At 58.1% G+C, this 25,895-nt stretch overlaps 1 protein-coding gene across 2 annotated transcripts in view; it reads right to left on the bottom strand.

Moving 5' to 3' along the window:
* ASTN1 (astrotactin 1) overlaps positions 1–25,895 on the bottom strand; it is a 40,568-nt gene that overhangs the window by 2,669 nt on the left and 12,004 nt on the right. Inside the window, exons 2-22 of one of the 2 annotated variants that reach the window (XM_035333003.1) lie at positions 22,545–22,732; positions 19,840–20,233; positions 18,953–19,126; positions 18,468–18,575; positions 18,127–18,276; positions 17,553–17,720; positions 17,404–17,488; positions 12,030–12,104; positions 11,313–11,450; positions 10,989–11,139; positions 10,537–10,703; positions 10,089–10,283; positions 9,714–9,841; positions 8,017–8,121; positions 7,691–7,879; positions 4,842–5,110; positions 4,527–4,660; positions 4,031–4,182; positions 3,690–3,825; positions 3,509–3,609; positions 2,520–2,703 (exon numbers count right to left, since the gene is read on the bottom strand). In XM_035333003.1, the coding sequence (XP_035188894.1) occupies positions 2,520–2,703; positions 3,509–3,609; positions 3,690–3,825; positions 4,031–4,182; positions 4,527–4,660; positions 4,842–5,110; positions 7,691–7,879; positions 8,017–8,121; positions 9,714–9,841; positions 10,089–10,283; positions 10,537–10,703; positions 10,989–11,139; positions 11,313–11,450; positions 12,030–12,104; positions 17,404–17,488; positions 17,553–17,720; positions 18,127–18,276; positions 18,468–18,575; positions 18,953–19,126; positions 19,840–20,233; positions 22,545–22,732 (3,391 nt within the window). The remainder of the gene's footprint in view (positions 1–2,519; positions 2,704–3,508; positions 3,610–3,689; positions 3,826–4,030; positions 4,183–4,526; positions 4,661–4,841; positions 5,111–7,690; positions 7,880–8,016; positions 8,122–9,713; positions 9,842–10,088; positions 10,284–10,536; positions 10,704–10,988; positions 11,140–11,312; positions 11,451–12,029; positions 12,105–17,403; positions 17,489–17,552; positions 17,721–18,126; positions 18,277–18,467; positions 18,576–18,952; positions 19,127–19,839; positions 20,234–22,544; positions 22,733–25,895) is intronic. The other variant, XM_035333004.1, reaches the window with a different exon arrangement.

Raw genomic sequence — 25,895 nt, 5'->3', positions numbered from 1 at the left:
ACCCAGAAAAGCTCTGACAGAGAAACCCCCCCTCTCCTGTGAAGGTGCACTTTCCATGTCTTCTGGTTGCAGGGAAGGAAACGAGCAGCAGGGGCTGGTAAGGAGCCGCCAGGCAGCCCACGCTGCTCGTGCGACCCAGCCAAGAAAGCCAGGGGAAGGGGTCGAGAGGCAGGGGGAGAGGAGGGCTGGGCACAAGCCACCCCCAGCAGGAAACCCCCTGCTGCACGCCCAGAGCAGCACTGGCTTGTGCTGATAACGAGGAAGTGCTAAATCACCAGCCCCTCGTGTTGGATTAGGTATTGGAGGAGCACAGGCAATCCTGGCCAAACATGACCCAAATTGCCTCTTTTTCTCTTCAGGCTTTTTTTTTTTTTTTTTTTCTCTCTCTGAAAGTTGCACTTCTAATGCTCTTATCGAGAGCAACACTTTGTTCAGATAAAACGCATTATGTTCATTTTAAACTTGTCTAGCACTTCGGGTGATCTCGGGGGAATCTGGCAAATGTGTAGGTAATGGATCCAAATGAAGTGTCTTGCAGGTTATTACCTGTGCCTGGAAACCCAGACAAAACTCTCATTGTCCCAAGGGCTGGAACAAGTTTCCTAGCCAGCTTCAAGGTCACTCAGTGGGCTGGCATAGACAAGGAAGAGGAGATACGTCCCCGTGGTTGCAGTAACTCGGCACGGGGCAGGCAGCAGCGACGCCGATCGTGATGCTAGGGACAAAAACCTTTGTCACACTCTTGCTTGGATAAAGAGGGGCTGCGAGCCACAGCTCTCCCCTTGCTGGTTCCGGGTGGCTGCAGCTCCAAGCTGGCCAGGTCTGCCACCCGAAGGGAGGCAGCAGACACCAATGAGCTCCACCAGGATCTGCACCAAAGCCTCTTTTCACTTGTGGCTTGCTGGAAAACAACCTGCCTTCCTCTCCACGTCTTCTTATGCAAAGTCCAGGGCTCTCTGCAGCCTTTCCCAGACTGGGAGGGACCGTCTTGCTTCGGTAACCCCGACCGAGCTATCTGCACGCAATACTTGCTTCCTTCAGCCCAGCAGCCAGCCCTGGCGAGCAGGAGGATGAGCGCGAGCGGAGCCAAAGGCGGCATGGCAGCGCGGAGCTGGGGGAGCATCGCTCGCGTGGGTCCGCGTCCAGCACTTCAAAGGAGCATCAGCAGCAGCCACACAAATCCTCTGTCTGCTGGCTAAACAATGTCATCTGCGAGTGATTTGTCCTGTCACCACCAGTCTGGATGCTTCGCCCTCGCAGACGATCAAACAGGAGGCTTGCTTTCCAAGATTTGTCATCGCCAGATCCCGCTGCAGCTGCCTCAACCTCTCCTTCCAAGCAGCGCGAGCTGCGAGCACTTCATCAGCAACGTGCGTCACCCCACCCTAAGCTCTCCAGCATTTCCAGCGGGTGGAATTAACCCTCTGACTTGCAGCAAACAGCAACATTCGGGCCATCCAGTGGCATTTCTGGTCACCCCGTGCCAACATCACTCTGCCCTGTGGGGCTGGAGCAGACAGCTTCCACCCCACGTCCTGGTGGTGCCGTGCTCTCCTCACTGGCACCACGAGCACTGATGGCAATTTGCCCTGGACAGTGGCAGTGGCTGTGTGACAAACCCGGTGTGTCACTCCGGGGACTTTACTTGCTCCTCACACAAACCACCGCAGCAGATGTCAGACGGGCTGTGCAAACCGGGGCTGGATTTCACGCGTGGTATCTGAGATGGTCCTACTCACGTCCTGGGAATGAAGCCATAACCAGAAGGCTCTTTACACTGGGAGGTTGCTCCCAGGCTTTGAAGCTCTGCCTTAGAGACTTCAAGTTTCTTAGAAAATAAATGGAAAAAGGGGAAAGAGGAAAAAACCCAGCTTTGCCCCAGGAAGCTGAGGATCACTGCAGGGTTTCCCAGCAAAGCTGAGCTTGAGCTAGCATGTGAAGGGATGCTACAAGCAAGACAGCCACCAGGTATCTGCTGAGACTTTCTGCCGCCCTAGTGGAGACTTGGAGGGCAGAAAAGGTACGTGTGATCTCTGATCCTCTGCTAGAAATCCACCAGTGATCACCTGGAGAAGCAGGGCTGGAAGGGAGCCAGAGGTGAGACTGATGAGAGGAGGTGTCGAGCAGGGGGACCGTGCGTTTCCCAGATGGGATCCGTTGCTGACGTACATCTGAAGAAATCCTGAATACTGGACGGGTTCAAGACTCCAGTTCTGTGGAGGCCAGCTGCTAGGAAACACCACTGCAGCCCACATCATTTCTCATCCCGGCTTGCTAAACCGCCTGGAAACATCCACGTTACTGGGAAACCACTCAGACAGGGGCAGACACGAGAGGAGACGGGCAGGAGGGGACATCTGGCCGCCTCCACAAGCACGGGGCAGGAGGCACCCAGGAGGCAGCATGCAGAGAGGCAGGCAAGTCAAGCCAAAGCCCAGGAAAAGGAGAACAGACACGTACGACCAGCCCCTGTGCATGTGTTGGCACACACAACAAGCCCACCCGGCTCCCGAGCCTACCTGGGCCCCAGCTCGTCTTCGCAGCGCCAGGTGAACTCCCCGAAGCTCTCGTAGTGCTGGTTGTAGTGGTAGAGCACTCGGTGCAGGCTGGGGGAGCCCAGGTCCAGCAGGGTGTTGTAGGCTGTCTGCTGCTCCTTGCCACTGGTGTAGCCGTTGAAGAGGTTGTAGATCTTGTCGGCAATTTCTGGGCAGGAGGACAAGGGCTCGTCAGCGGGGTGCAAGAAATGAGCACAAAGAACAAAGCCCACCAGGACAATGCTTGGCTCTGGTGGAACCATGAGGCACATCTTCCACGGCCTTTCCTGGAGCCAAGATTTGTCCCCCAGGGTATGATTGATGTCGTATCAAGGCAATGGAGGAACAACAGAGAGGATGGCATCACCCAGACTCGGCTGGACTAATCAATCCGATTTAGGCTCCCGCAGTTTGATCCAATTAGGAGGAGAAATGGCTGGTGTCATCAGGTACTGGTGGTGAAATACCATTTATTTACCAGAAGGAACACAACTGGGATTTCTTCGGGCATCACCTATGCTATCGGTCACTTGGGCAGGACAGGGCAGGCCTTCTCAGCTACTCCTCCACCCATGCCCATGTCCCCAGTGCCTACCCCTCCACCCGTCTTAGCACCAGCACAGAGTGCTCCTGTGCTTGTTTGTGGGGGGAATGTGTTCCTCCTGCTGCCCTCCGTGCCAGCCGTCAGCATCACGCACTGCCTGGGCCATCAGGGGTCAAGGGGACATTGCGGCCAGGACAGGAGCAGCCAGTGGGGACAGTCAGTGGGGGAACCCCCCGTCACTGGTCCCAAGTGTCCTCCTGGGCGTGCTCACCCTGTGACCACAGACACCCAGATTTTGGGTGGTTTTGACCCCCCTTTCCAAGCCCTGCCCGAGTCCCAGCCAGGTCTCCACGTCTTGCACAACAACGCTGCTTTCCAGTACTCCCAGTTGTACATGCAAAGCGTCAGGCCAGCACCACCTCCCTCTCACCTTGAGCTTTCACATCATCTACCACGGGGCAGGGTGTCTTCACCGTCACATCACTGGACCTGGAGCGTCTCCCCGTGTTGTCGACTCCCCAGAGGGTGAACCTGGCCGAGGAGGACAGCGATGAAGGCTCCCGAGCCCTCACGCACACCCGAGCGGCGTCCCACGGGCGGAGGTGACTCACATGTAGGTGGTGTCGGGCTCCAGGCAGCGGATGATGAGGGAGATGGTGGAGGAGAGCCTGTCGGGCACCTGGGCTGGCATGGCGCAGGGAGACTTGGCACCAGAGATGATGTCGTCCACGAAGCTCAGCACCATCTCTACGGGGACAGAGAAGGACGCACCGTGGGTGACGGTACCGGTGTCCCCAGGGCTGGCACCTCTGCAGCACGGCAGGCAGGGAGGGGCTGCTTTCTTTTCCGCAGGATAAGGTACATTTAGCAGCACCCCCTTGCAAAGAGGGAGGCAGAGGCTCTGCTCCAACGCCTCCATCCCACCCACCACCCGGAGGGAGCCCCCACTCACCGGTCTCCACCTTGGAGTGGTCCATCCTGTCGGTGACTTTCTCCTGGCGGAGCAGGTAGTCGACGATCTGCACCCCGATGGGGGGCTCCGAGTGCCCCCACTCCAGCACCACCAGCGTGCTGCTGGGCTCGTGCATGGTGGAGAGCCGCAGGCTGGGGGGCAATGCCGGCCCGTCAGTGTCCCCAGAGGGCCAGGTCCACCAGCAGCCCTGCCGCCCGCCTGGACAGAGGTGACCCCCCTTCTCTGACCCCTCCTGGCTGTGGGCACGCTGCTCCCCAGGGCTCCTTCCTTGAGGTTGCTCTACCAGGATGGATCCAAAACCCCATCCCCAACGCCCAGCTGAATTTAGAAAAGGCATTGCATCTCTGTGCCCTCTGCCTGATCCCCACGTCCCCCATCTGCTCGCACACTTGCCCCACAAAGCCACCCCAGGCCCACCGTGGGGCCATCGCCACCCCCTCGCAGGACCACCGAGGGTCCAGGCGTGGGGACCTACATGGGGTGGGGGAGAGGCGCACAGGTGGGCAGCCCGTCGGCCCCGAAGGCACTCGAGTCGCAGCGGCACCAGTCCTCGATGACGTCCCCACTGCCTGAGCACCACAGCGAGCTCATGGTGGCCTCCTGCAAGAGCTGGGAGGGAGGAGAAGGGCGTGAGCACCGGGTGGGCATCCCACCACCAGAGCCTGTGCTCATCCGTTCCCCATGGGTGAGGCCAAAACAGGTCAGCATGGCCCATCCACCCTGGGGATGAGGTCTTGGCAATGGGCAAAGGCCGCCAACGCCACCCTGATGCCACCCCCCAGCTCCTCACCCGCTGGGTCTGGTTGTTGGTGACCAGCTCGTAGATGGGGGCCGCCTTGGTGACCTCGAGGAGGATGGGCTCGGCCGGCGCGTCGGGGCCGGAGGCGACGTGGCAGAGGGGGCAGGACGAGGGGCAGCGCCCACGGCTCTGGCACTCCATCCGCACGCCGGCCGCCATGCGCTTGGTGCCCGACTCGGAGAGGCTGGCGATGTACTCGGGGAAGGTGAGCACCTTGGGGTCCCGCTCACGCTCCTCCGACTCGTCCGAGGGGGAGTTGCCTGGGGAAGGGGGAAAAGAGGGGCACAGGGGTGGGCTCCAAGCCATCGGTCAGGGGACGGTCCCAGGAGAGAAGGCTTCGTGGCAGGCAGTGCCCAGAGGACCCCCCGTGTCTGTAAGGGCTGCTCGGTTAGGACAAAATGCTCACTGGCCTCGAGAGCAGGCATCAGGACGGGAAAATCCACCCTGGCCTCTTGTCTCCCAGTGCCTCAGTTTCCCCAGCCCTTGCAGCAGGTCCCTCCTTCCTGCAGCTGGAGGCTCTTGAGGAACAACCTGGCTGCCTTCCCCAGAAACCAGCCCAACCGCTGACTTCTTCTCTCCCCTCCCCTGATTTGCAGAAGCCCCCACCAAGACCTGCAGCCCGCAGGCACCGAGGCACCAGCGCGCACTGCACACCCACAGGGACGGGTGCACGGCAGCCACGTGGCCTCCCACCTCCAGAAGGCCTGCACGTGGCAGCACCCTCACGAATGCGGGCTGCGGATTGCCCCGAGCTGCCCTCAATCATCCCAGTCATGGCTCTGAAAGCTGCAGCCCTTGCTAGAGCTGATGGGGCAGCCAGCAGGCCCCCGAATTGCCTTCCTGCCCCGCGCTAAGGCAGCCGCGCCTCACGCTGCTGTGTGAGCCTGCACATCGGCATTTTGTATTGTTTTTTTTTTCCTCCTTTTTTATTTTACTTGGTATTTTAGTGTCTCTCTCTGCAGAGGCAAACAGCTCAGCCTGCCAGTCCCTTCTAGAGGCAGACAAACCAAGAACAAGGGATGCAGATTGGAAGAGCTCAGGATAAGCAGAAAAGATGTGTCAGTGCTTCCAGATGCCCAGGAAGTTCCTGAGATGGCTACAAAGCCACCCACCAAGACTTTCTCTGGTCCATCCATCGCACCTGTGCTCGGTTTCCTCTATGGGGAAGGGAGATGAGGAGCGCTTCCCTTTTGGGATCTGCTTCAGGGCTGGCTCCTTGCATCTGTCCACCTTCCCCCCCAAGAAATGTAGGGGGAGGGCTGGAGGGAGCACGTGTCCTGCACTGGAAAAGGGCTTTCAGACAGGACAGGTGGCCAGAGGGCTTGGGAAAGCCTCTCCCTCCAGCACCACCAGCCCCCAACATCCCCCGTTTGAGTGTGGCAGAAGCGCATGCCATCACCCCCACAGTCACCAAAGACCATGACGGGCGTGATGGAGGTGGGCAAGGTTGCAGCCCAGCTGGGCAACGGGGTCTTTCCCAGGTTTGGCTTTCAAAGCATGGACACGAGGCAGAAGAAAATGGTGAGATGGAGGCAGCCCTACAGGTTCACCACCACTGCAGCCCCCAGCTGGGCTACGATGGGGCTTTTCCAAGCTCCTTGCAAAGGCGCCCAACGCCCCGGTGCGACCACGTCCCCGTGGTGTCCTCGTGAAAAAGGGGCTGGCGTTGACGAGGACAAGGCAGGCTGGTGGGGTGGGAAGAAGCTAAGGAGGCTGAGGCCACCGCGGGATGCTGTGGGGAGGTCTTCCTATTGCAAGGGTCTGCCAAGCCCATCTCCGAGACCCCTGCGAGGAAAACAGGGCTGTTAGACAAAAACCTGGGTACGAGAGCATTGCTCGGCTACCCCATCGAGCTGGAAATGGATCACTTTGGGCTAGCTGTGAATTGCAGCTTCACAGGCACAGGGGGAAAGCAGAGGAGCCAGAGAATTAGTTGTCTCTTGCAATTTCTCAGTCGATATCCAGCTCCTGACGTTTGCAAACAAAAAGGAAAGGAGGGAAAGTGGCAGGTGCCAGAGCGAAACCGAAATGTGATACTGTGGGTGGAAAGAGACTGCCAGACCTGAAAAGCCTCCAAGCAGGAAAATCAAAGAGGAGGAAATTGCAGGAGGGAAAAAAAAAAAAGGACTCGCAATCAAAAGATGCTACATCTGGAAACAGCCCTCAGCAAAACAGCAGCAGGTCTGGACTCTTGCAGGTGGGCTCGGGAAGCGTCCATGCTCCAGGAGGCCTCAGCCTGCAGCATCCAGGCTCAGAAATGAACGTTTTCCACCCGAGGGGTCACCCACACCCAGGATTTTGAGCTTTCCTGCTGTTTCTAATGCAGTCTGCAGATGCTTCCTTCTCTGTACTGAAGGCAGAGCCAGGACTGGGCTCCCGCAGGCTCCCCCCTTTCCCAGAGCCCGGTGACCAGTTCATCACTGGTTTGCAGACGGTAAAACACAGCGCTGGCACCCGGGGGGAGGAGAGAGCATTAGCAGGAGGAAAGTCTGGCCCCGGGATGCGAGTGGAAGAGAGCAGATACGGAGAAGACAAAGGGAGGGAAGGGACAGGATTAAAGACAAATAGCAGCTAAGTCCAGAATCAGACAGGACGGCTTGGTGGGATTAGTGCATTCATCTTTCATCTCCCTGGGGGTGTGGGTATTTATACGCCTTGCTGGCCCGGGCTGACGCCGGCTGCAGTCCACGGGGGTCCTTCGACCACGGCAGCAGGGTGGAAATAAGAAAATGAGGTGGGATGCAGCCTCTGCAAGGGCTGGGCGTTCTCCCTGCTGCACAGAGGGCAAACCCAGCTCCTGGCAGTGCGGTGGCTTTGAGGTCCTGTCCCGGGGCTCCTACCTTTGCTGATGTCCTCGTACTCCAGCCAGAGCTGCCGCTGGACCTGCCTGTTGGGGTACCAGATGGAGCAGGACTCCTCGAAGCCGTACACGGCCTCCTGGATGTAGTGGTTGCCAAACTGGTCCAGCAGCGCCACGAAGTCCCCGCGGGAGGTGGCCCCATCCAGAGAGTGGAGCGCGTTGCTGAAGGCTGGGGGGAGATGGGGGGAGATGCCCAGATCCCTGTGGACCCTGAGCCCCTTGGACCCTCCGGACCAGCCAAGCCCCGAGCCCACCACCCCCCAGAAGGTGCTGTGTCCTCTCAGCACCCCTTTTGGCCCCGCTTACACTGGGAGATGGTGAGCTGGTTGAGCCGGACGTGGTACATGACGGACTGCACCTTCCAGTGCTGCAGGAGCGGGTACCCGGACACCTCGCTGAAGTTCACCATCCCTGCCAGAGAGAGGACACGGCGCTCAGCACCGCTCAGCACCACTGCCAGGCGTGGGGACAGCGCGGTGGGTGCAGTGCCTTGCGCCATGCCCGGCGCTGTGCACCCGGCGGGGTGGGAAGGAGGCATGGAAAGGACCAGCACTCATCACGTCCCCGCCATCAGCTGCTCTGCGGCAATTAAAATCATGGCTTTGAAGGAAAAATGATGGCCTCGTTTCATCCTGCCGTCCGGGGCTCCGCGGCGGAAGATAACGAGCCTCCTCCTGCCTCCCTCCCGGCGGCCGCTCCCCAGACATGCCCAGGTGTGCTAATTACTTAGCTAATGAGAGTTGCGCTTTTTAATGAGCTGTTGGCAGGCCTGGGAACAGTCACCGTCACGCCACAGCTGCGGTCAACACGGAGGCCCAGGGGACAGAGCCGATGTGTGTGCGGGGAGATCGCCGTGCTGTGCCCACGGCCCCTTGGGCACTGTGGCAATGCTGGGGCCGAGCAAGACCAGAAACCCTCCCGAGAGGGCCTGGATGAGGATGAGGGTGGTCAGCCCAGGGACAGACCCAGCTCCCGAGAGCCAGATCCTGGGACAAAGCCCCAGGAAGGGAACGGAGGCCGCTCACGGCTCTGATGTTGGCGGCCAGGGCCTCCCACAGCTGGCTGCACACCTCCAGCGCAGCACACCTCCGCTCGGCAGCCGAGCAGCAAGCTCTGCGGCTGAACAGCCACGCAGCAGGGCTCGGGGAGGACGACAACGTGCCTCCCCCCTCCGCAGCGAGGAGGAGAGGTGGAGGATAAGGAGGATGCGGTCCTCTGCCTCCCAGTGCCGCTTCCTTCAGCGCTGGCTGCTGCCAACAGCTTCAAAGCCTCGCTCGTCCCCGCAAAGTGTTTATGCAAAAACAGCCCTTCCTTACTCAGCAGCTCTGCCTCTCGTGTATTCACAGCAATGCCCAGATCTGCCTATTGACAAGCACAGAAGATTTCACTCCTTTTTCTTTCTTTTTTTTTTTTTTCTTTTTCCCTCCTAATCAGCCACAAAGAGCCAGCAGAGCAGTGGGAAATGAATACAGCAATTTGCTGGCTTCTGCCTCCCCGGCATCATTGCCAGTAAAGTCCCCCCCCCCCCCCCCCCCGTGATGCCATGGCCGTGGTGGCACTGCCTTTGTCACCTCCGTGGCACCCTCCGGGCTGGGAACCCACCGTGACCTTGGTGCTCATGGTCAATGGTCTGTCAGGACGAACCAAAATATTGTGGTTTCGAATGCTTCTTTACACCAATTTCCGGTTTGGAAATCAAATAAAAGGTATTTGGAAAACATTTTTGCCTGGAATAAGAAAAATCTTTTTGACCAACTCTCCGGTGGGCACTTGAGCTGTTAGCCACACAATTAATTCACAGCCTGTGCCCTGCAAACAGGCAGCCTGGCAGCAGGCAGCCTGCTGCGGCGATGCTACCGACTGCCCCCGTGTGCAGGTGGCTGAAATAAAATCGGGAAACGTGCCGCCTTCCCCGTACAGGGCTGGGCATGGGATGCTGCGGCCAGGCAGGATGCGCCCCACAGCATCCCCAGGAGGGTGTAGGTCTGGCCGGGCTCACTCACCGGTGAGGAACTCGGGGTCGGGCGTGGGTTCTGAGAGCTCCTCTTGGCACTGGTTCTCCAGGGGCACCGTGGCCACCACCAGCCCGTCCGGCAGCTGCTGCTCCAGGCCCCGGGCAAAGTTGTTCTGCCTGGAAGTTAATTGGGGAGAGAGGAGGACGGGGTGGGGGGACAAGGGATGGCAACACCTGGCCGGTGACCCACACCAAAAACCCAGCACCAAGCCTCTGGGCATGGGTTATGAAGATAGATGTGGCTTCAGATGTGCCCATCCTGCCAGCCCCTCTGTCCCCTGCAAAGCTTGGCCAGACATGGCTGAACCAAGCACTATGCTCTTGGAAACCCTGCCAGCAGCCACCTCCCCATGTCCCCCCTTACCTAAAGGTCCCTTTGAGCACCTGCCCCGGGGCCACCTCCTTGGAGTGGTTGTTGTAGCCATAGAAGATCTCCCCAAAGAGCGTCTGGTTCATGGGCAGCTCACGGGGCTCGCCGCAGTCCCCCACCTCGGGGCACGACTCCGAGATGAGCTGGCACGACCGCCCGTCCGTGCCCAGCTTGTAGTCCTCGATGCACCTGGGAAGCCAGCAGTGGGGCCCCCATCACCTGCAGCCCCACCAGCGAGGCCCGAGCCACCCCAGATGGGACACCCAGACATGAGGACACCCTCGAAGCCATTTGCATTTTGCATTTTGCTCGGGAAGAGGTTGTGGTGCAGAAACCCCTCAGCTGGCCAAGGCCACCTGCGTGCCCTCACGGAGCGAGGAGGGGTCTCCTGCTCCCGGGGACAAGGAGGTGCCGGTGCTGGGGACGGCGCAGGGGGGCTCACCCACAGAACATGAGGATGTTGTAGAGCAGGGGGTCGTCGGGCAGGGGCACCATCTGCTGCAGGCACAGCTGCTCACAGCCCCCGTTGAAGCCGTCGGAGCAGTCGACGCCGATGTGGCGGTCGTAGCAGCCCGTGCCGTCCTTCATGGGGCTCAGTCCAGCCGGGCACTGGTGGAGGGGAAAGCGAGAGGTGAGGAGGGCCCGGCCAGCCACAAAGTGGCTCCTGGGAGGAAATCCCAGCTGGGCTGGGACAGAGAGGAGGCTGTGGAGGTGGTGGGTGCTAAAACGCTGCTCCCTGACGCCCCTCCACCAGCACAGAGCAAGCTACAGCTCAGAGGGACACCTGGAAGAGCCACCAGGTGCCCCCAAAACACAAAAAATATTCACCCCGAGGTAATGAGGAGAGCGGGAGGAGGCGCCTCTTCCTCCTCCGCCCTGTCCCCCCCCACGCACCACGCAGCCCGTCGAGTCCAGCTTGCGGTCGGCGATGCAGCGGAAATTCTTGCTGCAGCCCCCGTTGTCCCTGGTGCAGTCCCGGACAGGGCCGAAGGAGTCGAGGAGGACCTCCAGGCTGTCGAAGGAGGAGGAGGTCATCAGCTCTTCCCTGCGAGGAGGAGGAGGAGGAGGTGTTTCACTGCTCTGGTTGGCACTGCTCTGCGTGGTAGCAGACGTACCAACCCCCAAGCTCTCACCACCCCCACGTCCTTTGGGTTGTCCCCCGCGCTGCAGAGCCACACCAACCTGTTACAGACCCTCGTCCTCTGCAGTCTCACCCACCTGACCTCCACCGCGTCCTCCATCACCGTCATGTCGGTCTTGCACTTGGCCGAGGGGTTGATGGCCAGCTCGGCCGGAGGGATGACGAAGCTCTTGCTCAGCGGCAGCCACATGCCTTCCCCCAGGGTGTAGGTGAACCTGGCAGGGGAGCAGGCACACAGGGGGGCACCGCGCCCGGAGGGACGCCCTTGTGTCACGTCGATGCGGGGACATCATGCAGATGTCCACCTCCACCGAAACCCAGCCCTTGAACCCGTCCCTCTCCCTGCAAAAAGGGACAGGGTGGTCCCAAACCCATCCCCAGCTGGATGCAGGTGTCCCCAGCACCCATCCGCCGGGAGCATGCTGCTGGGGAGCAGGAGGAGGGGTGACGAGGGATTATTCATGAATTCATTCCTCCTCTCTGAGGTGTCCAGGAAAAAGGGAAGCACTTCTCCTTTTGGTAGAAATCCCCCTTCAGAACCTACATCTTGCTCTCCTTGTGGATGGGGAGGAGGAACTGGCTGCTGGGCATCCAGCATCCCACGAAACCCACGTGGCCGCTGCAGTAGGACCACGCCAGCCACGCTCACAAGCCCCCAGGAGGTGGCACAGGACACCGTGCTTGGCCATGCCACGCAGACCAGCCTGCTGCACCGTCCTCAGGACCAGCACCGGGCAGCGCCCAAACCAGCGGGGAGGCCCGAGGGGTGGGCGCGAGGCCGAAGCAAGGCTTACCGAAAGATCTTGTCGGACGGCTGCTCGCCCAGCACCAGGTCGAAGCCACGCTGGAATATGGTGTACGGCCAAGGTCTGGAGGAGAAGCACAAGGACACCGCGTTGGCATCCCCAAATATTTCCCCAGCTGTGTGCTGCAGCAAGAGCCACTGCACCTGTGGCACACGCACGTGGGTGCAAGCACAGAACGGGTCCTGGGATCAAACAGCTCAAACCGAGCCAGGACAAGGCAGGAAAATAGCCCTGCACCCAAGATGTTTGGGCTTTTTTTTTTTTTTTTTTTCCAATTTTTAGGATTTAGGGATTCCTATATGACTGGTGACCCCAGTCAGTGGCATACCTCACCCTTTATTTTGGGGTATGCTTGGCTCCAGTCCCCCCTCCCCACCACTGCGGAGCATCTGTGAGCCTCACACCCCTGCACCCTCAGGTACCACCCACACGGTCCCACGGTGGAGATTTGCATCACATCCATCGAACTGCTAAAAGCAACCCAAAACACATCTGAAACCCTCCTCTGCGAGCCTTCTGGAAGGAAGCCCTGGGACAGTTTCACCACCTTGCCTAATCCCTCTTCAGTTTCATAGTTTCAGGTGGGTGCTAACCCAAAACCAGCCAAAGCTTTTATTTCCTTTAACCTGAAAAAATTACAGCTTTTAGCATCATTTGCACAGCATCTTTTGTGGAGCATTTTCTGCATCTTTTGCACAGCATCTGTTGCAGAGAGACCGGCAGGTCAGAGACCAGCAAAAAATAAAAAAAGAAAAAGAAAAAAAAATGCAGGAGACCAGACAAGGGGGATCACAACCAGACCCAACCAAATCCCATTTGCAAGGCAAGCTCAGAGCTGGGAAGAGAAAGAGATTTTTCCACGCTGCCACCTTTAAGAGACCCGGTGAGAGCTTGCCTCCCCGCAAGGGGCACCGCAGGCACCTTGCCCCAGCAAGCCTGGGGATTTTCTCTGGAGGCAATTACAGCTCTCCTGCATAAGCACTTCAGTTTCTAATCTGAAGTTATTTCAGCAAGGACAAAAATAAAATAAAATTAAAAAAAGTCCTGATGGCAGGATTAGAGCACGCTGCTCATTTCCTGGCCGGGACACAATGGCACTGCTGTGGCCGGCTGGGCGCGGGGGATTACATCCAGCGCCTCGCCCCGGATAAGGCCCGCCAGCGCCTTGAATGCTGCACATCCCCGCCTCCCTGCAGATAGATGGGCTTTATTCTTGCTTCTTCGGAGCGTGCCGGGCTGGGAACAAAGGCAGAGCATGGTATTGTTCCTCGGGTGGGAAAACGGTGGCGGAGAGCCGTGCTCCGCGCGCCCCGATGCTCAGCCCCGAACGCGGCGGTGCCCTGGGAGCCCAGGGAGGCAGCATCGCCGTGCCATGCAGCCCCCGGTCTGCCTGCGAGCTGTAAATCAGTGCCCAGGCCGCGTTATGCCCCCAGGGGTCCGACTTCCAACTGTGCCTAAAATTTTGGGTGATGATGGCTCTGAGCCTGGCTCTCCAGGAGCTCTGCACTGACTGTTCCTCCCATGCAGACAAAAATCCCCTCCTCACCTACTTGTGCCTCCTGCTGCAGAGGATGGGGGGAGAAGTCCTCCCCCAAGCACACCTCACCCCCTCCATTGCTGGCATTTCCCCCCCGTGGATCTGGTGCTGTTTCCTTCCTCCCCTGTGCCCGTGCAGCTGCCTGCCTCCCCACCTCCTGTGATCTGCAGGCGCCTCGCTGCTCTGCTTGCCTTGCCCTTAGCAGGTATTTTGGCTGCGTGGCCTTCCAAGCTCACAAAGGGTACGGAGACGGATCAGAAGCAGCTCTGCATCTGATCAGATTGGATTAAATGGGCCAGAAATGACAGCCCTTGGCTCCCTGCAAGCCTTGGCATCTGAAACAACAAAACAGGGGGGGTCCGCCGGGCAGCCGACAGCCAGAAAGCCAGAAGAGCCAGAAAGCTCACCAAGCACCGTGAGCGAGTGCCTACGGCCAAGGCTCTGCCAACACAGCCCCAGGATGGTCTTCAGGCCTCTCAGCTTCTTCCAGCTGGACTGTCATCCATGCTCTGCTCCAGACCCAGGCTCAAGTGGAAGCTCCCGATGTGCCAGCCAGGCCCTCAGGACCTGATGCTGTTGGCGATGCTCTGATCTACCTCCCCTGCACCCCGGAGCTGTACCTGCCTTGCAGCCCCACAGGGACAAGGCCAGAACGAACTCCAGCCTTGGGAACCATCCTCGTTCCCCATGGGGCTCTTCTGCCTCTGCTGGACGAGGAACCAAAGCCTGGAGCCCGTGGGACACGGCAGCAATGAGCTAACCTGGGGCTGCTGCAAGGGAACTGGCCAGGAGAGCCGAAGGGGCTGAGAAGCTGCTGCACGTGAGCACGGCTGCGATGCCACCAGAGAATAAGGTGGTTGGTGGTTATGGGCTTAAAATAGGTCGGGGCCCCAGCCCCTTGATGCTTTTTGGGGTTTCCACCCAGTGCCAGCCGCACCGAGGCTCTGCCTGGCCAGGGTCTCGCCAGGCTCCGGCTGCTGTCCCCGTGCCCACCTCCCCGCCCGCTGCCGTCCCTTCCAAGCGGCTCTTTATTAAAAATGCTAATGCCGGCACTTTCTGCTGGGCTGCCCGTAAATCTGCGAGGAGAATGGGGCGGGGAGGAGGAGGCGGAGGGGTGGTTTGCTGAAAGGATCTGAAAGAAAGAGGAGCTTTTTATCTGGCCGTCCTTCCAGCTCGCAAAGCCGAGGCGCACAGCGGGGGATAGAAAGAGGCAGAGGAGAAAGAAAAAAAAAAAAAGATAGGCAGAAAAAGGGGTGGAAAAATAAAAAGGGAGAGAAAGAAAAGAGCTTAAGCAGGGAAAGTGCTGTCCTTGTCACTTCGCTGTGTCCCCGGCTGCTCTGTGGGGTGCAAGGCAGGGATAAAGGGGTGCCCTGCCCTGCTGGGGTGGCCCAAATCGGCTGTGGGATTTTGCTGGCTCCCCAAAAGTGAGAAGCATTTGGGGCTGGGGACCCCCGGCAAATCCACTCTGCAGGGGGATGCTCCCAGTGCAAACCAGGGGTGAGTACAAGGATCCCACTGCCGACTTCAGGGGGGATTTCCCTGGGAAGAGCCAGGGCAGGAGATGCCCACAGCAGGAGACAGACACCCACAGCAGGAGCCGTCCCCACCTATACCCAGAAAAAGCAATTACCACCTCGGAGGGTCTCCAACAGTACTCAAAATGTTGGAAGGGAACCATCTGCCCTATAGCAGTCCTCTGGGCCCACCTTGGCGCAGATCCTACCAAGCAAGGGGGTCTCACCTGGAATGCACTGGACAAATCCAGCCCACCCTACAACCAGGGGGCTGTCCCCGCTGCTTTCCCCATCCCATATTTTTGCCCATGCCAGAAGAGCATTAACAGCACACAGCCAGCCACATTGACCAAATCACCTCAAACTGGGCCCAAACCTCCCCTTGCAGTGGCAAAGAGTGAAAATAGAGGAAAATGCACGTTGAGGCCCTTAAATGCCAAGGGTGTTGGACCCGACTGGGGGTGTCTCAGAGGTACCCCCAGGTAAGGAGACACCCGGCGAGGGGACAGCCATCAGCCATCGCGTTGCAGATGAAAGGGGTCAAGAAATTCGGGAGGTGGGCAGGCTAACCGAGTGCACAGCTCGCCGATGTGACTGCCAGGAGAGCCCTACCATGGTGCCACCCTGGGAATCCGGATCAATCAGCCAGGTTGGCCGGATTGCTGGAAAGCTACCTGAGAAATGTTGGAGAAAAAGCCACGGGGCAGCTAATTAAAAATGCACATCAAAGTCGGGAGGCAGGCGGCTAACAAACAGACAACGCACGGCAGATTTGTTTAAAACAGCTGAAGAGCAGCGCACAAAAGCAGACGATCAAAATATATCTGCTGCACATGATCAAAAAGTTCTCGTTTTTGAAAAACTGGTGCTGATTTAGGGGCCGGATGCGTTCAGTGAAGGATGCGTGGTGATGGCGCGGCTCTCGGTGTGGTACCCAAAATACACGCAGCACACAAAGCCACTGCAAATAAAGTTCAAAGATGAGCTCGCCGTCACGAGCAAAATTAGATGCTGCTGAGTGCACAGACTCTGACTCAAATGATAATCACTGTAAATAAAAACAAACCAATCGGAAACGCATCCGGAGCCTCGCCGTGAGCTCTCAGATAAAAGCGCCGCTCTCCCAGCGCTGAGAGACCGTGCCCAGGCATCCCAGCAGCAATCCCAGCACAACAAAGGGGCTGGCAAAAGCACAGCCCCCCCCGGTCCTGCTTTTGTGCCCTGTCCCCCCCAAAAACACCATAAATCCTGAGTTAAGGTTCCAAGTTCTGCAGGGAATTGGGCAAACTGGAGGAGCCGCGATGAGAGAGCCCCAACCCATCAGAGCCCCCCGGGGACCCAGGGAAAGGCCGGGGGGCTTGTGATGGTCCCGTCCTGGCCAGGCACGAGCGCTGCTGCCGGACGGAAGGCAGGGCACAAACACAGCACAGTCCGATAATGCCAAAACCGCACATGGAAAAAAACAAGCTCCCTGGTCCTATTTATCCCGGGGACGATGCCAAAGACCCCTTTGAATTACGCCGAGCAAACAACTCCTTATTAAAGGGCAGGAGCGGATTTGTCCTTCCTGCCCTTGGCTTCCCTCCCGCCTGCTGCCATCCTTATTTTTTCCTAATAACCAGCCTTTTCTCCCCTCTCCCTTTAGATGGAGCAGCTAGGTCAGCAAGGAGCTAGCTCAGGTGCTCAGAGCGAAGCTGCAGTCCCACAGCCAAGAAGCAGAGCAGCAGGAAGCCAGCACTCATGGATGCGTGTTGGAGCACAAAGTCATCCTCCCCCTTGCTCTGTGCATGCTGGCCGTGGGCTCCTCCAGCCCAACGTGAGACACCCAGCGTGTCCTGGGCAATGGGGGAAAGGGAAGACCCCATCCCTACGGCCCCGGCCATTAAGAGGGGACAGGGGGAGCCATGGAGAGCTGGGGACATCCCTGCCGGACGCTTGTCCCCTTTTTTTTGCTGTGTCTGGGCTTTCTGCACGCTACCAAAATGTCAGGAAATTTTGCTCTTGTGCCTCTGGGGGTGTGATGATGTCGAGCAGACGCCTCCTGGTGCTGGCTGCCAAAGGAGAGCACCCAGAAGGGGAAGAGGAACAGCCCCGATGCTCTGTGGGGGGTGTTCACTCTGAAACCTAATAACGGCAACACCTGTGCCAGCGCTCCTCAGCTCTGACAATTTCAGACAACAAAAATCCTCACCTCCCGCGGAGCCCCTGCAGAGCCCACTCCTCACGGTTCACCGAGATGCTTGTAACTCCCTCACCAAGGAGGATTTCCCACAGCCCTGCCACACCGTGCTGCCGGTGGGAGCACACTCACCCCTGGTTGGTCCCCCACTCATTCCGGATGCAGAGGTGCTTATGGACGGGGTCCTTCATGTAGCCCTCGTAGCAGAGACACTCACCTATGGGGAGAGGGGGACATCAGGGACAGAGAGCCCCGCAGCACCCCCACTGCCCCCGGCTTACCGGTCTCGGGGTCGCACTGGTGCTCGCAGGGGTCGAGGAGGCGGCGGGCGCAGAGGTCCAGGGCCCAGGGCCCGCTGGAGTTTTGCTGGGAGAAGAGGACGACCTGCGCCGGGTTCAGCCAGTCGCTGGCGTCCAGCTGGCTGCCCTCCAGCAAGATAAACCGGCTCCCTGCCGCCCAGGGGGCAATCAGCGGCTCAACTCTCAGCTCTCCATCCCGTGACAGTGCCCTCCAGCCCGTGACAATGCCATCCGTCCGATGACAGTGTCCTCTATCCCATGGCAGTGTCTTCCATCCCGTGACGGTCCCCTCCATCCCATCATGGTCCCCTCCACCCCACATCCATCTCTTGCATCCCTTGCCCATCCCCTCCGTCTTGCAGCAGCCACCTTTGCATTGTGTGCATCCCCCCATCCCATCCCCATCCCCTCTGCCCCACGCTGGTGTCCTCCACCCCAAACCCGTCCCCTCCACCCTGCACCCACCCCACACCCGTCCCCTCCGTCCTTCCCCCCTCCCCTCCACTGCAGCTCCCAGTGCACGGCGGGGGGAGCTGGGGGGCCATGGGGCGCTCACCATCGGCGATGAGGTGCTCGGGGACGTGGAGGGTGATCTTGACGACGAGGGGGCAGCTCATGTGTGAGGAGCACACCAGGCTGATGACGCAGCTCGTCACGCTGATGAGGGTCAGCGTGGTCTTGTTCACGGGGCTGCGGGGGGACCCCACTGCGAGGCATGAAAACGCTCTCAGACCCAAGACCCAGCTACCCGGGAGCATGCTCGGAGGGGTCCTGGGCTCTAAATCCCCTTCCTTGCCCCCCATGCCGTGGGGCAAGCCCACAGGGAAAGCCTGATGAGCAGGCAGGGCAGGGGGACATGGGGGTTCAGGGACCCGCTCGCTGCCTGCCTGCACCCACCTCGGCTGCGCCTCCGGCTCCGCGAGGGGTCCGTGTAGAAGGTCAGCTGGGGATCGGTGTCCGCCTCCGTCCCCGAGTCCCCCTCGGGGTTAAGAAACGCCGAGCCAGCTGCGAGGGACACCAAGCATGGTCACGGCGGGGTGACTGCACACACACCTCATCCTCTATCACCCTCTGCTGTTGTGGCCTTGGAGGCCGAAGCTGGACACAGATCTTCTCCCTCCCCACCACAGCCCCCGTTGCCTTGCGACTTCTCCCCCCTGCCACGCACGGTACCTTAAACTACCACCATGGCCAGCATCCTTCACATCTTTGCAAGCAACCCAAGCAACCTCCTGTGCAGCCTTCCCAAGCCACAGCTCCCAGCCCCAAATCCCCAACCCCCGTTTCCATCCTGCAGCACAGCTCTTGCCCCACCGCCCCCGAGGGTCTGGGTGATGCTGGGGGGCTGCCGGGGGGCTGGCCCGTCCCCATCCGCCCCGTACCTCGCGCCTTGTTGTTGATGCGCTTGCGCTGGCTGCTGGAGGTGTGGGAGAGCAGCGTGGCCTGCTGGTGGTTGGCGTCCACGGGGCTGGTGGCGATGATGTTGTCCTTGTACTTGTTCATCAGGGACAGCTTGGCGTTGTCGCTCCCTAGGCGGGAAGAATCGAAGGCAACATCTTTCAGGGATAAAGACCGAAAAAAAAGAAGAAAAGAAGGGAGGCGAGAAAAAGATTTCCTTGGATGGATCCCCAGCATCTGTGCAAGGTGACTGTGGCTGGTGGACCAGGCTGCCCTGTCCACCAAGCCCAGAAAAATGCTGAGGTTCAGCATTCCACCTCTCAGGGCACTTTTGCATATCCAGGTCTGCAAAGAAAATCCCTGGTGAGCTCTGGGAACCACAGCATGGCCTTCCCAAACTGTGCCTCGGCTAAGAGGGTTTCACTTGTACGGCTCGGTTGGCAGTATGGCCAATGAGCAAGTGTGCTATGAGCCTTAAATAATCTCTGTTGGTGATTAGAAGAGTGTTAACTCTGAATCATACTGATGGCAAGTCTAATTTTGATATTAAAAACCTCAGCTGGTGCAGACACCAGGTGTTCTGGGATGGAAAAGGGTATCTGGGGAGGTCACCATGGGGGAGCTTGGAGGAAACCATCTGGGTCCTCAGCCAGGCCACAGGAACCACAGTCCTTCCCCCCAGAGCTCCACCTTGCCTTGTCCCAGCCGTGTGCCACTCAATGGGGACCACCCTCAACTAGCAGCGAAAACCCCACTAACATCCCACATGCGAGGGAGACCCAGAGAAACGGGCAAAACCCCAGAGGGAAAACGCACACACGCGAGGAAGACGAGGCAGAAAGGGCCCGGTTCGGCCCCATCGCTCCCCAACCTGGCGTGAGGTCCATGCTGGACTTCTCGTTGCACCCCTGCAGCGAGTCCAGGGTGCGGGTGACCTGGCTGGCAAAGTCCTCGCCGCCGTTCATGCACTCGCGCTGGAGGTGGTGCCGCAGGTCGGTGATGTCGTACTCGTAGCCGTCCAGGATGGGGGTCTCGCGGATGCTGAGGGTGCCGCTGGAGTTGTGGCCCTGCACGCGGGCGTTGCGCAGGCTCTCCCGCCCGTGGCCCCCGATCAGCACCGAGGGGATGTAGTGGATCTCGTTGGCCGCCTCGGCGCTGGCGCTCTTCTGGGGCTGCGGCACGCGGCGCCGCTTGCACCACCGCCGGCGGGTGTAGAGGATCATCACCAGGCAGAGGATGGAGAGCAGCAGCGCGATCATCCCTCCCTGCGGGCACAAGGGCGAGCGGGGCTCGGGGGGGGTCCGGCAAACACCCCCAGGGCGCTGGGAGGGGGGGCGGGCTGGGAGAAGCCCGGCTGCGCTCATAAGAGCGTTCTGGCACCGGGGGGTGAAGCCTGCCTCGAGCTGGACCGGCTTTGAAGTCACCAGCGAGGCGTAAAAAAGCAACGTTTAAAGCAGAGCGTGTTTTGTTTCGCGCTCCCGCGACGGCTTTGAAAGCGGAGGCCGGGTTTATTGTAGGCAAACACTCCTAGGGGCAGCTTCTTCTGACCCATTTCCAACCACTTTCAGTGCTGTCGCTCTTAATCTTGGGAGATTTTCCCAGGGTGTCCTGCGGAAATTTCAGAGGCTAAGGCTCGGGGGCACGCGGCTGGAGAAGCTCCGGCCCCACGGTGCCAGAGATGGCCAAAAGCGCACCTAGCCCTGCCACCGCCCCGCTGTCCCCAGGGCCACCCCATGGAGATGTCACCGCCACAACGCGGATGGAGGCGGTGAGATGAAAGCTCACACTGGCCCCCTGTGCCTGGTCTGCAATAATAATAATAATAATAATAACAATAATAACAATAATAATAATAATAATAGTGCCAGCTAAGAGCTCCCTGGTCATCTGCAGCTCCAGCCCCCTCCTCTTTTTCAAGCAATAGGTGATCCTGATAAAACAAAACACGAGTAACAATCTGCTCCATTAGGACAAAACATTAAGGAAATTACTGAATGAGAAGCAGGAGAGGCGGCTGGAAGGGAGCCGTAACGGCCATTATGGCTTAGCCCTCTTCCATTCCTGGGATAATGGAGATGCAATGTACCCTCCTGGCCCTCCTTACAAAAATTCTTCAAAAGAAAAAAAAGAAGAAAAAGACAAAGGAGGAGAATCCAGCGATGGAGGAGACAGGCAGCCAGGGCCCAGTTCTCTATGGAGTTTAAATCCCTTTGGGTTCCTCTGATTCCCAAACATGGATCCTATCCCCTGTCCCCCCCGGAGATGGCTCCCACATCACAGCTCCCAGCACCCCTGGAAGCGTTCACCCATGGGTGGGGGGTGACACGGGGACACTCCTGCCTTTCCTCAGCTGCCCTCTGCATGCAGCTCTCACCCCAAGGAGCAGGCAGCTCTCTGCCTGCTGCCTGAGCTGGGCGGCTGGTAAACGAGGAGACCAAGCTGGAGCTCAAGTCGAGTGGGAGCCCCTTGGCCGCAGATGTCTATAAAAGCCCTGTTATTTAACTGAAACTGTGGTTTTTCTGCCCTGGTAGCCTGAGAGCCCATGAGGAAAAGCAGACGGTGGCCACTTGAGGTTTCAAGGTATTTCAAGAGTTTTACTCCAGGAGTAAAAAAACAAGTGCCGGAGCCCCCTGCCTAGCTGAAGGGGCCAGGGCACCACCTCAGCCCCCAGCTCCTCCGACGGGAGCACAGAAATCCTCCATCCCCTCCCACCAGGCGCTTGGGCAAAGCCTCCGAGGGGTCCCAGCGCTGCACAGTTGCATGAGGGCTTCGGGCAGGGCCCACGTGCCAAGCCCTGCCGTGATGAACACAGCCCCTCGCTCACACGTCTCCTCTCCGAAGGGGAAAAACAGAAGATCCGCCTTGAACATTACACATGGCTGACGCTGGGCACAGAAGCCAAGCTCTATTTGTCAGGATGCTGCCAGAGCAGAGCTGGGAGTGATGGAGAAGAGGGGGAGAGGGAAGATTCACTCTGCACTTACACGTTTTGGTACAGGAGTTGCGGGCATAATTCCCATCAGTTTGATAACTTTATTTCATGCTCTCCTGCCTGGGTCTGGGTACTCCGTGGTGTCCAAGAGCACCAAAACAACAGCGGCAGAGCAGGGCAGGCATCCCCCAGGCGATGCACGCTCATGGGAACAGCCAGGACGGGACCAAAATAAGGAAAGGGACCGAAAGGGGTTTGGGGTTAGCTTTGCCAGAACTTTTTCTTTTTTTTATTTTTTTTTCCTCGAGACTAATCAAGCGCAAATGATGGAGGAGAAACCTGGCCCTGGGCTGCAATCTGGAAGAGCTACCGACGCTCTCATTAGGGTAGGCACCATTAAACAGCCTGTTTGCAGCCTCGGCAGCACATTGTCTCCAGCTAATTATCTTCCAGCAGCTCAAAAATTGTCGGTCCTTCAGATTTTTTCCAAGACAAGGAAGAAATAAAAACACAGCCCCCGCCTCCAAAGCAGGCGTCTCTGCGTGCAGCAGTCGGAGGGGTGCGTTCGGCCCACCCCTGAGGCTCGGCTCCCCATCCCGGGGCAGGTGGAGCAGGGGGAGCAGACCCCCTAAACCAGCGCCTACCATGACGGAGATGTGGAGGATCCTCAGCTCCTCCTCCGCCGACTCAGTCTGGGGCTCGTCGGTGGGCTCGAAGCCGGGCAGGTTGGGGGCCCCGTCCTGGTGGTGGATGTGGAAGAGCAGCGTGCCGTTCTCCAGCCACTGCTGCCGCCAGCGCACCAGTGGGATGTCGTCCGTGTTGCCTGAAATCTCTGCAAAAAAAGCAAAGGCATCACAAAGGGAACGTGGAGCAGGGGGGACACCGGGGATGTGTCCGCTTCTTCCCCAAAAAACGGTGGAGGGAGCAGCCAGGGGATGGTATGTGACCACGGATACCCGGCAGCATGGTTTTGGCCCGTAAGCTTCATGTTGAACACAGCCCCGGCTGCGGGCAGCAGAGGATACGGAACAACCTCTCCGGGCAGTGATGGGATCGAGGGGGGCATGCCGCTAATTACTGCAAACAAATGCCGTGAATGGGGAAAGGTGCACATGGCTGCCATCACACCTGCAGTTCTGGCTCTCTCTGAGATGCATTCAGAGGTTTCCAACCACATTTTGCAGCTCCCCCCATGGGACACAGCCCCGAGACCTGCAGCAGCACCTGCACCTTCTGCCCGAGCTCCCTGACCCTTTGGCTTCAGGGTCCAGGGGCACTGGGATGGACGGGCAGAGCACTTGAGTTCTTTCCCCTGAAAGTACAGCTCTGTTTGCATTTGCATCCCGAGGAGCATCCCGAGGAGGCCCAGCTCCTGCCCTGCACTGCCCCATCCGTGCCGCCCGCTTTGGTGCTGGCGGGAGCCCACCCAGGCTCGTGCTGCAGCCTGTCACCTTTATTTGGCTTTTCTCAAGCTGCCTTCAAATGAAAACTGGAATTCAATTACAGCGACAAAAAAGAAAAAGAAAAAAAAAAAAAAAAAAAACATTTTAAATTTACTGTTAATTAATTTCATTAAGCTGCCTTAAGTGAGCTAACTACTTGGGGGGGGGGGGGTCTGCATCAGAAACCAGGTTCAGCCCTTCCAGAGCGATCTGATTAATCAAAAGAAACATTAGCCGCAGCGAGCGAGTTGGCAGGGTGTTCCTGCTCAGCACGGGCTCTGTTTCTGGCAGTAATCAGCACGCTTCCAGTGTCCCGAGCAGAGAGATGCTGAGCTCTCCTCGAGCCACCGCAGCAAAGCCGAGAGCAGCGAGAGCACCTCTGCAGCCAGAAGCACTTTTGAAATTCCCTCTAAGCGCCGAGCTGCGTGTTTCGGCACACGGATCCCCTTTGAAAATCTGGTCCCGGGAGCCACAAGGGTTTGAAACAGCCCGTCTCCTCCTCTCCCACCTGGTCTTTATTCATGGGCTGGAAGGGGAAAACAAGCTTCCCTGCCTCCTCAGCTCCCCACGGCTTCCCAACTTCAAATGAACTATTTCAAATTGAAGAAAATATTCTCCCCGCACCTGCTTGCTAACGTGAAATTAGGAGTAATTAAGGCAAGGGCTTTTATGCACAACAGGAACTCAACGTACTGACATTTGGAAAAATGTAAATACCAGCATTTCCCCCATTGTGAAGACTGGAAATAATAGATACTAAGTATATGACATTGTGACATTTAGAAAGCTGGAGTTAAAGATGTTTTCCCCTGATCTGACATATCATTGAAAAAGCAGCACCCTTCAGCTCATTAATATTTGAGGAGGACTCCTTGATGGAAGTTATTTAAATGATTAATAGATTATAGTAAATTTAGGCCTTAAAATAGGTTGTCATAATCTCAAATTTATTTAAACGGGCTTATTTTTAAAAAGAAAAATGTATTTCGATAAAAAATGGATGTAAAAGATTTAAAAGAGCACCACCCAGCTGCGGAGCTCGCACGCGTGATCCCCTCGAGCCCGCTGCGCTCCCTCCTGCAGCCGCATGGGCTGCAAGTCAGAGGTGCTGGGAGCAGGAAAGCACCCCAGGAATCAGCCCCACCACCCCAAACAGGTGGGCTACCACCACCATGGCATCTCCCCATGGGGCAAGGCTGCTGCACCACTTCTGCTCCTGCAGAATCAGATTGGAGAGCTTCATCCTCAGACCTCCTCCTCCTCTCCCCAAGGGTCTTGGCAGCTCTCTGGCTGCCCCATTACGCTCAATTTTTGTTCAAAACCAGATTTATCCATGCTTTCCTGTCCCCTTGAAGAGTTCCTGGAGTTTGGCTCAAGCAAGAGCAAGACCAAGGCAAAGACCAAGACCAACACGGAGCCACCTCATATATCTTTGCTCTCCCGTCTCCCGCTCCAGCATGCTCCACCTTCATCTTTGTCTTGCTCTCCAAGCAGACATCTCATCAGCTGGTGAGAGATGCTACCGTGCCCCCATTGCCCACTGGGGCCATTTATCTGGGTGCCAACGGGGCTCAGCTCCTCGTTGGAGCTGTTGGGTGCCAGCCTGGTGCCCAGCAGACCCCAGAGGAGGTGAGGAAAGCCGGCAGAAAGCCAACCAAGGGCGAAGGGAGGAGGATAATTTCACGTTCAAAGTTTGAAAGATATTGATGAGAGGCCTGGTCCCCGCCTGGCTTTCATTAAGGCCTTGGATGTGAAGCCATTAACGCCAGTATTAACTTCTTGCACCTCTGTTAAAAAATAGCCTGCCCGAGACAGGGGTTAATAGCAGCAGGAGACCACTAATTACGCTGTGCCACGCTCGCCTGGTGCCGAAGGCAGCCCGGGTTCTTCACATCCACAGGAGCAGCAGCCCCCAGATTCCCCATCTGGTGCCTCCAACGTCAGGGCCAGGGCTGCTCCCCTCCCTCACCACCTGCGAGGGGAGGCTGGGGAGGAGCGAGGCAAGGAGAGGAGAGCAGGGAAGTCCGGATGAAGTTGCTGGAGGTGGTGGAGTTATATATACCTGCTTCGTTATCCACCAACCCAATAAACCTGTTTTCCTGGGGAGAGCTGCAGGAAGCCCTGGCCTTCGCCTCTGCATGCTCCTTTGGAGCAAGGCCAGGTTCGTGTGGGCACACAGAGACACCGTGCCCAAGCCCAGGAAACATCAAAAGCAGGGTCCCAGCACCAACACGGAGCCATTCCCCCGCCCTCTTCCCCCCACCGAGACCCCGCAATGCCTCAGGAAGGAAAAACACACAAAATGAGTAACTCTCCTCAAAAACAAATGCAAGCCAACATTTTTAATGAAAAAAAAAAAAAGCAAAACAATTTTCCTTTCCATTTGGAAGTGTTTTGCACTAATAGATGCCTCTGATTAGTCAAATGAACTCTGCCATAATGTCAGTCTCTGCAGAGCGCAGCTTTTGACTTGGACTTATATTTCCTCATTAACATTTAAACCTGGCTTATTTTCCATCTGGAACCCCACTGTGCTTTTATTTAAGTTCCCCA

The sequence above is a fragment of the Oxyura jamaicensis genome, chromosome 8 (genome assembly GCF_011077185.1).
Source record: "Oxyura jamaicensis isolate SHBP4307 breed ruddy duck chromosome 8, BPBGC_Ojam_1.0, whole genome shotgun sequence".
In the NCBI taxonomy this organism is placed as follows: domain Eukaryota; kingdom Metazoa; phylum Chordata; class Aves; order Anseriformes; family Anatidae; genus Oxyura; species Oxyura jamaicensis.
This window is presented reverse-complemented; position numbering and strand designations above follow the sequence as displayed.